At 46.7% G+C, this 12,962-nt stretch overlaps 1 protein-coding gene across 1 annotated transcript; it reads right to left on the bottom strand.

The window, feature by feature from the left end:
- Positions 1–2,664: 2,664 nt before the first annotated feature.
- Positions 2,665–6,253, bottom strand: LOC147349353 (granzyme B-like). Its single transcript, XM_086365249.1, has 5 exons — positions 5,998–6,253; positions 4,607–4,754; positions 3,985–4,120; positions 3,530–3,787; positions 2,665–2,900 (listed from the first exon to the last, which is right to left on the bottom strand). The coding sequence occupies exons 1-5, from the start codon at positions 6,050–6,052 to the stop codon at positions 2,757–2,759; spliced, it is 741 nt and encodes a 246-aa protein (XP_086221375.1). The 5' UTR covers positions 6,053–6,253; the 3' UTR covers positions 2,665–2,756.
- Between the last annotated feature and the right edge of the window lie 6,709 nt (positions 6,254–12,962).

The raw sequence follows: 12,962 nt of genomic DNA, 5'->3' as shown, positions 1-12,962 counted from the left end.
TTAGCGGTATCTTCAGAGATGTTTTACTGTATGTCATGTTTTATTTCCATTAAAGAGATATTTAAGCAAGGGAAGATTTGTTTCCTTAAAGGTGGGAGCTGGGGGATAACTCTATGGAGAAGATTTGAAGAAATCAGCATGTTTTAGGTGCTTACCCACCTCTTTCTGCATGTGCCCATGAGCAGACAGACCAGCTCACCAAGAAGCTGTCTGAGTACTTGCCAGAGAATGGCTACAATGGGAGCCCAGAGGCTCACTGTGTGTGGAGGGAGGTATCTGAGCAGAGGCTCCTGTCTTGTCCAGGGATGGCAGGAAGTCATCAGTGGGCAGGGTTAGAAAACATGGAAGTCCTCTTGCTGGCCTGACTCTCAGGGGGCCTGGCTGAGCCCAAGCTCCGTCCTAACTCTGTGGGACCTCCAGGCGCTCACTGTTCCTCCTGGGACTCTGTCTCCCTCATCTCTCGAAGGAGGACGAGAGTCTGCAACAAATATTCTTAAACACTTTCAAACCACAGAACCATTTCCTCAAAGTAAATGAGGAAATTCAGCTCAATTATACTTGAGCTGACTCTGTATGTGGCTAGGCTCATTTTTTAAAACAGTACGTTTTTGTTTCTTTGTTTTCCTTTTGTGTGATTTTCAATCAAGGAGCTGGGTCCCTAGTAAATCTTGGGATTTTTTCAGCATGTCATCACCGCTCTTCCTTTGTAAACGTGCCCCAGGTCACTAGGAGACTGTGTTGCTGTGTGATTTGTGCACAACCAGAGGAGAAAGGGCCTGCCTTTAGGGTAACTGTATCCTAGAGTATTGACACATGCCTCAGAGAAGCACAGTGCTGTGTGTAGGGCGGCACCAGCCAAGCGCTGGAACTCAGGCTCGGCTCCCAGGCAGCTCAGCACAACAGTCAAGACCCTGGAGGGATGGCAGATGGAAGTGTCTGGTGAGGGGAGACCAGCACAGGGAGATCCTTGTCCAGCAAAAATCACATACTCTCCAAACCAAGGATGAAAAGTCTAGGTCGTCTTGGACCCTATGGAGCAGCAGTAACCGTGATGGCCTAAGAGCAGAGGCGTTTCTCCATTTGTCCAGACCACATGGGCCTCCCTGACTGCAGTTTGGTTTGCACAGGCAGGAGCTTGCAGCCATGACAGGGAGCCTGTTTCTGGCCCATCCAATTGGATGAGTGTTTAGTGTCAGATTCTAATTGCCTTTCAAATAGGTGTTCCTACCATCTGAGCGTGAGCAAGGACATTCCTGCCTGCTATCTTTAGAGTAAAACAAATAAAGCTGCCCATGTTCCTTCTCTTCCCTCCCCGCTCCCCCCTCCCCCAGGGGACGAGGATGCTCCAGTGAGCAGAGCGGTATCTTCTTGTCTAGAAACCAAACGACGGCTGTTCAAGAGTCACACATAACAACATCCTATGAGTGTAACCAGCAATAAAAATAAACACAAATCTTTGTCCCTGTGGACTACCCACAGAGATGTAGGCCCCTCAAGCGGACTTATGAGAGGGAGGGAATATAGACAATTTGGATGATATTGACACTGTCAGTTACAGCTGGACTGAGATGATAGAACCTGTATGTGTCCACTGTACAATCATAATGTCCGGCACCTAGTAGGGGTTCCATCAGCATTTGTGCTGACAGATGAAAACCAATGCACTTTTCAGTCCTAGTAAAGACAGGATCCCTTTCTAACTCAAAAGGTCCCAGGTGACCAGCAGGGATTCTTGGCCCAGAGGCCGCCAGTACCTAAAGGGACAGGCTGACAGGGACTCAGGCTACTGAGCCATCAGGAGCCAGAGGACCCTGAGCACATGGGGGACAATGGGCTGCATGTGAGGGGTTGAGCTGGCCCTGCCCAGGTGAGAGATGGGGCCCAGCGATCTGGACTTGCCCAGTATAGCACAGGCCTGGTCCCTCTGATCCCTCTCTGCCAAGGCATGAGCTGGGCTGGTACATCAGTGGTGAGGCCCTGCTGGAACCCCATGGGACTCGGGTATGCAGGGTGGGAAGGATATGAGGAAGGGGTCAGCAGAGATCAGTGTGGTCTTGAGGGGACAGGAGATGGTGGCCCTGCTGAGGATGTGCAGTGATGGGCAGGGACGGAGAAGGGGTGGCAGAGGAGACTGGAGGCAGAGCTGGGGCCCTGGGCTCTGAAGAGGGCAGAGCAGGACACTCAGCCTGGGTGAGATGGAGGGGCTTCTCAGGAGACCAGCCCAGCTCTGGACCAGCTCCCCTGGCTGTGGGGGTTAAAGGTCAGCTTAGGTAGCCCCTCTCCCCAGTAGGAGGGTCTCTGTCCTGGAGCTGCAGCCCCAGGCTGTGCTCTTGGTGTTGGGGAATCATGGTGTGACCCACTCCTCCCTGCCATGTACACAGAGCAAGGAGCTAAGGAGCTCACCCTGAGCCCCAGGACCAGAGAGGTTCATGTTTTCCCCTGATGGTGCTCAGCTTCAGCCCTGGTGGGAGGGCCGGCCCTGGAAGACAGGTGTGGGTAAGCAGACCTGGGTGACAGCTTTGCATGGGGTTTAGGGGAAGAGATGGTGGGAGGGGGGAGAGGAGGAAGCAGAAAACAGCAGAATCCTGTCATTGCCTTTCTAAGCACAGACTAGATGCCCGTGAATAAGAGTCAGAGAATAAACAAGCAACCAGCCCTTCGAGCTCTGCTGAGAGACATTTATTGAGCTGTGGGCACCCCCAACCCTGCAGTGTGATTCTGGATCAGCCCCAGGGAAGATGGTCTGGTTCCTGCAGTCAGAGGCTTTTCATGGTTTTCTTTATCCAGGGCAGGAAACTTGAGACTTTGGTGAAGGCCCGTGGAGTTGATCCATCTCTTTTTCCATAAGAGACAATGCCCTGGGCCACATTGTCACACACGAGAGGGCCCCCGGAGTCCCCCTGAGGACAGAGAAGGGGAAGGACTGAGTCTGCTCTCCTCCTGATCCTGCCCTCTCTCCCACCCTGCCATTTCAAGACCCCTCTCTGAGAAGGCCACTTCGCAAGGCCTCCATGTGTGAGACAAGAGAGCAAGGCAGGTCTATGGGCTCCCGGCTGCCAAGCCCTGACTGGACATTGTCCCTGCTTCACTTCCCCCAGAGGGCAGCTCCTTCTCTGCCCCCAGGTCTCCATCCCCTCTCTCTCTAGATGCTGGGGGCTACTGGCTCCAGGCTGCTGTTAGGACAGGGAAGCAGGTGGGAGGGCTGACACTCATCAGGGAGGGGGAGCTCAGTAAGCAGGTGGGTTCCAGCTCTGAGCAGACTGAACCACCTCCCACTCAGGAAGCTTGGTTTTCTAACACCTGAGCCTCAGTGCATGGCAGATTCTCCCTTCCAAAGGAGCGCCAGGTTGGGATTCACTGCAGGTCTTGGGTGGCTTGCAGAGACTCTAGGTCCTTCCTGCTCCGGCTGTTCCCCCTTTTACTCCTGGAGAGAGGTCCCAAGCCTAGAGGGTGAGGCGGTCCCCAGGTCCCAGATCTTCTGCCAACACCCTTCTCCCCAGATCCAAGCAAGGTAGGCTGTGATTCTCACCTGAAAGGAAGCTTTCTTTGCCTTTGGGTCCCCCACACACAGCTGGATGGCACTGTTATAATAGTTGTGTAAGTAGGCCTCACACTTTCCATCCTTCTGCACGGTCAGCTTTACCTCCTGCAGTGTGTCAGCATAGGCGCCCGTGGAGTTCCTCCCCCAGCCGGCCACGCTGCACGTCTGTCCTGGCTTCACCCGGGCCTTGGCCCCGGGCAGACTAAGGGGCTTCACAGCTGATGTCTGCTTGGCCTCTCTCTTCAGCTATGGGAAGAGACAAGAGTCTGGCTCAGCCAGTGGTCCCTGAGCCTGGACACGGCAGTGACGCTGACGTGTCTCCCCTCTCTCCTGAGCCACAGTGATGGGTCACGCGGCCAGGATGAGAGGGAAGAAAGGGGTAGGAGGTCCTGGGAGGGAAAACGAGCTGATCCCAGGAGGACATGAGAAGCAGGGCGGTTTACCTTTAATAACATGATGTCGTTGGAGAAGGTCTTAGGATTATAGTCAGGGTGGCTGATGGCTCTTCTCACCCCGATGATCTGCTGGGTCCTCTCCTGCTGTTTGATGTTGTGGGCCCCCAGGATGATGTTGATTGAACTGCACAGAGACCAGAGCAGGAGATGGGGGTCACAGTCTCAGGGTTTACAGCCCTGGAGCCATGAAGGGCAGGTGACTCCAGGGCAAGCCTCCCACTGAGGGGAAGCGCAGGCACCAGGAGGGCCCTGGGGGCTAAGCTGTCTGTACTGTCTGTTTCTTGGCAGCCAAGGTCAGATTCTGGAGCCATTGGAAAGAGCACAGCTGTTCTCCATGGGCAGTTAGCCCTAGGAGCACATGTAAAGTTGCATTGGTTTGCATTCTGATATCCAGGCGCGCCCTATGTCTCGTCTCTCTCACTTCAGCAATGCCTCCGGCGGTGACCTTCCCTCTTTCTCACCCTCTCACTCTCCTGCTGCCCTCTTTCTTGCCCTCCCAGGAGCCCTCCTGGCTCAATGTTCCTAACAGCCTGGTTGCTCCTGGAGAAAAAAGGCATGGCTCCCTTGCCAAGGGTGTTCAGAAAGGTACGGGCTACTTGCTGCTCCTCACCTTCCGTTGCAGTGAGCGGCTGTCAGCACGAAGTCCTGTCGAACCAGGAACCCACCGCACCTACTCTGGACATCCTGATTCCAGTACTGAAGATATGCCATGTAGGGGCGGGAGTGGGGCTTGGCTTCATGGCCTCCGATGATCTCCCCTGAAGGAAAAGGGCTGTTCTGCTTGTGTGCCCCCACTGAGTGTACCTTGTTGGCATCGGCTTCATGTTCAGGACTGCTGGGCACTGGGGAGTCCCGCCTGGCCTGGAGTTGGTGGGGCAGGAGGAGGCTGGGAATGGGGCTCAACTTCCTCCTCTAGAACAAATCAGCTGTCTGGGTCTGCGAATCTGTCTCCCACACATAATTGCAGGTGAGCATAGAATCTGCCTGCAATGCAGGAGACTTAGGTTCGATATCTGGGCTGGGAAGATCTCCTGGAGAAGAGAATGGCAACCCACTCCAGTATTCTTGCCTGGAGAATTCCATGGACAGAGGAGACTGGTGGGCTACAGTCCTTGGGGTCTCAAAGAGTCAGACAGGACTGAGTAACACTTTCACTTTTCATACCTGTCCTAGGGATAGCAAAGTCCTAGAGGCTTCTGAAAATTCCTCCCCAACCTGTGCTTCATTCCAGGTGAGTTTCTAAGGGCCCCATTACCCTATTTCATTCAGGATAGCCCTGTTTTCCAGGGCACAGGAATTCAGAGTAGGGACCTAGATGTCACCATAGCCTCTTTCCCAGGGCCTGACTGATAGTAAGTGCACAATGAGTATTTGTTGGCTGCATGAAGGAGTGACCATGCCCCCTCCTGCATCCTCCCTGCTCACAATGGGCCTCTGGGTGGGGGCTGTTGGTATGGCCAGTGCTAGTGGGCTTCTGGGAAGCAGAGCAGTTCAGGTCTTCCAAACACTGGCTTCATCCTTGAAAGAGAGGAGCCCCTGATGGCCTGGGAAGGGAAGTCGAGTTGGGTAAAGGGCCTGTGGGTCCTAGGGATTGAGCACACACAGAGGCACCAACTCCAGGGTCTGCCAAGCAGATGCTGAGGTAACTAGAAGCAGAGGCCAGACCCACTCTGCCCTCTTCAGGGGCAATTTAGTATTTTCTTTTCTCCAGTTTGCGACCATCTGCCATCACTTCTGGGAAATGTCCACTTTCCAGATGGCAGAGGTAGGGCTGGAGGAGGGGCTGGTACCCACTGGCTCCTCTTGAGAGCAGGCTTTGCTCTGTCGTTCCTGCTGGCGGTTTATCCAGCATCATACTCCCTGGTATGAGGTGGGATGGGAGCTGGTGTTCGGAATGTTCCTGCCTGGTGGATAGCTAGATCAGGGACATGCAGAATGGGCAGGACCTCTGTGCCACCTGGGGGATGGGGTTGGGCCCCTAGGAGGGGGATGGTCACTCACCTGCCTTTGCCCTGGGGGTCAGGAGAAAGGCCACCAGGAGCAGGAGAGGCTTCATCTTCCTAGAAAGACTGCCCAGGATGGAGATGCTGGCGCTACCTCCTGGCTCTCTTTCAGATCCCCCAGCCTCTTGGAGAGAAACACAGTGTCAGGGGACTCAGTGATCTCGTGTTCCCCTCTGGCTTTGCGATGCTTCATCCTAAAAGCTTTCTATGAAAGCTTGCCCCACCCCCACTCCATCTGCCTGATGACGTTCTCTGGGTGGTTGTGTGAGAAACATACAATGACCACACCAGTACCCACAGATGATGACTCAGAGCAGACCACTTGTTCCAGCCAGAGCAGGAACCCAAGAGTACAAGGTGGGGACTGTAGGGTGTGGTATCGACCAGTAGAGGTAGTAGAGCCCAGAAACCAGAGTCCCCAGCGGTAGAACCATCAGGGCCTCATTTCCATGCTGCTAAGTCCACACGATAATTTCTTGAGCAGATGTGGGTTTAAGCTCTTCTCTATGTTATGACCAAACACACTGGAGATGCCTCTCCTTCCCTTAGAGAGCTGACCATCTGCTGGAGGAGAAAGAAACATCCATGACCAGAATGCAGCATGGGAAGGGCTGTGGTCCAGGGATGCACAGAGCTCGACTGCCACCTACTAAGTCCATATGGTCATCCACTCATCATCTTAACTTCCTTTCTAACACATGTACACCCATGGCTGATTCATGTCAATGTATGGCAAAACCACTACAATATCGTAAAGTAAGTAGCCTCCAATTAAAATAAATAAATTTAAAAAACCAAAAACCAAAAGACCCCCACCATTTTAAAAAATTACAAATGCTCAGAGTGAGAGTCCATTTCTCTTGCCATGTTTTGCAAACAAACGTACTGCACTTGACATTTATTGGCCTAATTTAACGAATCACTATGGCTCTAGAAACTGAGTCTACAGATTGATGTAAGTCTAGGTCATTCCTCCTTTGAGTAGGCTGGGGTGGGTTCCACCTAAACCATCTGAACTAAGACAGGGAAAGGGCTGGTTCGCCAAAGTTTGGATTACTAAGTTGCCCATGCCATGTGCAGTAGGAAAGCATGCTGGGTGACCAAAGACCAATAATTGTCCTTTGAGTATTGTCTGTGCTGTGTCCTGAGGGCCACACTTCAGATTTAGCAGGTCAGGCACTTTAGAAACTCACAGTGGCTGAACAAACTCTGCTGAAGACCTTGCTGTATGGAAATAAGGGACAGTTCTTTCTAAATAGTCCAAACCCAGCCCTGTTCAAGAACAACAGAGAATCTGTCAGTGGTTAGAGTCTGGGGATTTAAGTGTCTATCTTGACGTAGTCTATACTTTATTTCTGAGGAATATTATGCATCAAAAGATGTAATTCCAGGGTAAATATCCTCCTTATCAAACCATATACATTTATCGAACCTTTACTTTTTTGAACTTAGTTTGCCCACCAGTAGAAATTTTTAAAATTTTTGTGTAGTATATGTTCATTAAGAAAACTTGGGAAGTAGAAAGGAAAAATATTACTCATTTGCTTATGTCTCACAGACAGATTATTATCATAGGCAGTGCATTTAAAATACTTGGGATGATAGTAGGAAGTATTAGGAAGTGTTCCCCCTTCTTTAATTTTTTGGAACAATACTGGGTAAGACTTGTGTTAATTCTTCTTTAAATGTTTTATAGAATTCACCAGGGTAGCCTAGGATTTTCTTTGTTAGAAGGTTTTTGATTTTTGATCCAATCTCTTTATTGTCATAAGTCTGATTAGATTTCCTGTTTATTTTTGAATCAGCTTCGGTTATTTCTGTATTTCCAGGGAACTGTTCATTTCATCTTGATTTTATCTAATTTGTTGGTGTGCACACATTGATAGTATTCTCTAACAATTCTTTTAATTTCTCTGAGGTTGGTAGTAATGTCCCCTTTTTTTAATTTCTGATTTTAGTAATGTGAATCTTCTCTCTCTCTTTTTTTGTTGGTCTAGCTAAAAGTTTACCAATTCTATTGATCTTTTCAAAGAACCAACTTTTGGTTTGTTGATTCTTTTTATTTTGATTATTTGGCTCTAATCTTTAGTATTTCCTTATATCTGCTGGCTTGAGTGGTTTGATCTATTTTTAGTTTTGTTAGGCTTAAAGTTGTATTGTGGGTTAGGAATATTTCTTCTTCTTTAACTCATTTATAGTTATATATTTTCCTCTGAACATTACTTTTACAGTGTCTTATACATTTGGTATGTCGTATTTCATTTTCACTTGTCTCAAAGTACTTTCTAACCTTTCTTATATTTCTTCTTAGGCCCACTGGTTACTTAAGATCGTGTTGTTTAATTTCCATATATTTCCATGTTTGTGAATTTTCCAGTTTTCCTTTTGTTATTCATTTCTAGCTTCCTTCCACTGTGGTTAAAAAAGATAATTTGTATTCAGTTCAGTTCAGTTCAGTTCAGTCGCTCAGTTGTGTCCGACTCTTTGCGACCCCATGAATCGCAGCACGCCAGGCCTCCCTGGCCATCACCGACTCCCGGAGTTCTCCCAAACTCACGTCCATCGAGTTGGTGATGCCATCCAGCCATCTCATCCTCTGTCGTCCCCTTCTCCTCCTGCCCCCAATCCTTCCCAGCAACAGAGTCTTTTCCAATGAGTCAACTCTTTACATGAGGTGGCCAAAGTATTGGAATTTCAGCTTTAGCATCAGTCCTTCCAAAGAACACCCAGGACTGATCTCCTTTAGGATGGACTGGTTGGATCTCCTTGCAGCCCAGGGGACTCTCAAGAGTCTTCTCCAACACCACAGTTCAAAAACATCAAGTCTTTGGTGCTCAGCTTTCTTCACAGTCCAACTTTCACATCCATACATGACCGCTGGAAAAACCATAGCCTTGACTAGATGGACCTTTGTTGGCAAAGTAATGTCTCTGCTTTTGAATATGCTATTTAGGTAGGTCATAACTTTCCTTCCAAGGAGTAAGCGTCTTTTAATTTCATGGGTGCAATCACCATCTGCAGTGATTTTGGAGCCCCCCAAAATAAAGTCTGACACTGTTTCCATTGTTTCCCTATCTATTTGCCATGAAATGATGGGACAAGATGCCATGATCTTCATTTTCTGGATGTTGAGCTTTAAGCCAACTTTTCACTCTCCTCTTTCACTTTCATCAAGAGGCTTTTTAGTTCCTCTTCACTTTCTGCCATAAGGGTGGTGTCATCTGCGTATCTGAGGTTATTGATATTTCTCCCGGCAATCTTGATTCCAGCTTGTGCTTCTTCCAATCCAGCGTTTCTCATGATGTAGTCTGCATAGAAGTTAAATAAGCAGGGTGACAATATACAGCCTTGAAGTACTCCTTTTCCTATTTGGAACCAGTCTGTTGTTCCATGTCCGTTCTAACTGTTGCTTCCTGACCTGCATACAAATTTCTCAAGAGGCAGGTCAGGTGTTCTGGCATTCCCATCTCTTTCAGAATTTTCCACTGTTTATTGTGATCCATACAGTCAAAGGCTTTGGCATAGTCAATAAAGCAGAAATAGATATTTTTCTGGAACTCTCTTCCTTTTTCCATGATCCAGTGGATGTTGGCAATTTGATCTCTGGTTCCTCTGCCTTTTCTAAAACCAGCTTGAACATCTTGAAGTTGACGGCTCACGTATTGCTGAAGTATTATTTCAGTCTTTTAAAACGTATTGAGAAATGTTTTATGGCCTAACCTATTGTCTATCCTAGGGAATTCTTCATATGCCCTTGAGGAGTATGTGTAGTCTAATTGGTTTATAGAAGTACTATTTACTACTGAAAGTAAGATATTGAAGTATCCAACTATTTTTATAAAACTATTTCTCTCCTCAATTCTCTCAATGTTGCTTCATATATTTTGGAGTTCTGATGTTTGGTGTGTTATGTCTTCTTAATTGATCTTTTGTCAATATATAATGTTGTCTCTTTTAACAATTTTTCACTTAAAGTCCATTTTATCTAGTATTGTTATACCCATTCCAGTTTCCTCTTGGTTACTATTTACATAGCACATCTTCCGTTGTTTCATTTTCACCCATTTTTGTCTTTGGATCTAAAGGGAGTCTCTTGCAAGCTACATGGAGTTAGACCATATTTTTAAATTCATTCTTCCAATCTGTCTTTCAATTGGTTAGGTTAATCCACTTACAGTTGAAGTGATTGCTGATAATGAGGGACTTACTTTTGCCATTTTGCTACTTGGTTTTTATTTGTTTTATGTATTTTCTGTTTCTTCAAAATTGCCTTCTATTGTGTTTGATCACTTTTTCCCCTAGTGTGCTATTTTGAATCCCTCTTCATTTCCTGTTCTGTATATTTTAAAGTTACTTTCTTAATGGTTACCATGGTTAATGCCCTAAATTTGTAACAATATACTTTGAATACATATCAATGTAGCCTCAACATTATACATTAACTCTGTTCCTGTCTAGTTCCATTGCCCACCTTGTTATTGTCACAAATTACACCTTTATACATGTGTGTCCATTGACATAGGTTATAATTATTGTTTTATGCATTTGTCTTTTAAACCATATGAGAAACAAAAAGAAATTAAAAGCCAAAAATACAAATACTACTAGATTTTCTAATTATCTATGTGGTTATTTTGACCAGAGATTTTGTTTTCTTCATTTGGCTTCAAGTTGCCATCTGGTGTCTTTGTATTTCAACTTAAAGGATCCTCCTTAGCATTTCGAGTAGGGCAGGTCTGTGTGCTGTGCTGAACTCAGTCACTTCAGTTGTGTCCGACTCTGTGACACTATGGACTATAGCCCCCAGTCTCTTCTGTCCATGGGATTTTCCAGGCAAGAAATACTGGAGTGGGTCGCTGTGCCCTCCTCCAGGGGATCTTCCCAATGCAGGGATCAAAACTTCAAGTCCCGTGTCTTCTGCATTTCAGGTGAATTCTCTACTGCTGAGCCACCAGGGAAGCCCAGGGCAGGTCTACAGGGCAGTAACAATGATTAATTCCCCTAGCTTTTGTCTATCTGGGAACATCTTTATTTCTTCATTTTTGGAGGGCAGTTTTACCAGATACATAATTTTTGGTTGCCAGATCTTTTCCTTTCAGCAATTTAAATATGTTGTGCCACTGCCTCTATGGTTGCTGATGAGAAATTGGGCATTAATCTCATTGAAAAATCACTTGTCCATAAGTCATCACTTCTGTCTCGCTGCTTTCTAGATTTTGTCTTTGGCCCTTGACAGTTTGGTTGTAGTGTGTCTCAGTGTGGATCTCTTTGAGACTATTTGGGACTTTGTTGGTCTTCTTTGTTATTTGGCTATGGTTTTTCCTGTGGTCATGTGTGGATGTGAGAGTTGGACTGTGAGGAAGGCTGAGCACCGAAGAATTAATGCTTTTGAACTGTGGTGTTGGAGAAGACTCTTGAGAGTCCTTTGGACTGCAAGGAGATCCAACCAGTCCATCCTAAAGGAGATTAGCCCTGGGATTTCTTTGGAAGGAATGATGCTGAAGCTGAAACTCCAGTACTTTGGCCACCTCATGCGAAGAGTTGACTCATTGGAAAAGACTCTGATGCTGGGAGGGATTGGTGGGGAAGAGGAGAAGGGGACGACAGAGGATGAGATGGCTGGATGGCAACACTGACTCGATGGACGTGAGTCTGAGTGAACTCCGGGAGTTGATGATGGACAGGGAGGCCTGGTGTGCTGCGATTCATGGGGTCGCAAAGAGTCGGACATGACTGCGCGACTGATCTGATCTGATGTTTCATCAGATTTGGGATCTTTTTAGCCATTATTTCTTCAAGTATTTTTTTCTGACCCTTCGTTCTTCTCCTTTTGTGACTCCCTTAATGCATATGTTAGTACATTTGATAGTATCTCATAGGTCCCTTAAACTCTGCTCATTTTTCTTCATTCTTTTTTCCTTTCCACTCTTCAGACTGAATTATTTTATTTTCCCTCGAAGTTCACTGATTCTTTCCTCTGCCTGGTCATACCTACTGTTGAAATTCTCTATTGAAATTTTTATGTCTGTTAGTGTGCTTTTCAGTTCCAGAATTTTAATTTGTATCTCTTTATAGACATTCTCTATATTTTCATATATTGTTCTGATTTGCTTTAGTTCCTTTCATGGTTCCTTCAGCTCTTTGAGTATTTTGTTTTCTTCTTTGAATGTTTTTAAGACAGTCAATGTAAAATCTTTGGTATAAGCAGTATTTGTGTGTTCAGTTGCCAAGTTGTGTCTGACTGTGATCCCACAGGCTATGGCATGCTAGGCCTCCTTCTCCCTCACCATCTCCCGGAGTTTGCCCAAGTTCATGTCCATTGAATCCAATGCTATTCAACCATCTCATCCTCTGTCACCCTCTTCTCCTTCTGCCTTCAATCTTTCCCAGTATCAGGGTCTTTTCATCAGGCTGTTTGCATCTGGTGGCCAAAGTATTGGAGCTTCAGCTTTAGCATCAGTTCTTCCAACGAATATTCAGGGTTGATTTCCTTTAGTATTGACTGGTTTGATTTCCTTGCTGTCCAAGGGACTCAAAAGAATCTTCTCTAGCACCACAGTTTGGAAGCATCAATTCTTCGACTCTCTGCCTTCTTTATGGTCCAACTTTCACATCTGTACATGACTACTGGAAAAACCATAGCTTTAACTACATAGGCCTTTGTCAGCAAAGTGATGGCTTTGCTTTTTAATATACTGTCTAGGTCATAGTTTTCCTGCCAAGAAGCGATTGTCTTCTAATTTCGTGGCCGCAGTCCACAGTGATTTTAGAGCCCAAGAAGAGGAAATCTGTCACTACTTCCACCTATTCCCCTTCTATTTTCCATGAAGTAATGGGACCGGATGTCGTGGATCTTAGTTTTTTTAATATTGAGTTTTAAGCTGCCTTTTTCACTCTCTTCTTTCATCCTCTTCAAGAGGCTCTTAAGTTCCTAATCACTTTCTACCATTAGGGTGATATCAT

This window comes from Bos grunniens, chromosome 21 (assembly GCF_055505025.1).
Source record: "Bos grunniens cultivar Pamir isolate PY7600 chromosome 21, Bosgru_T2T1.0, whole genome shotgun sequence".
Taxonomy (NCBI): Eukaryota; Metazoa; Chordata; class Mammalia; order Artiodactyla; family Bovidae; genus Bos; species Bos grunniens.
This window is presented reverse-complemented; position numbering and strand designations above follow the sequence as displayed.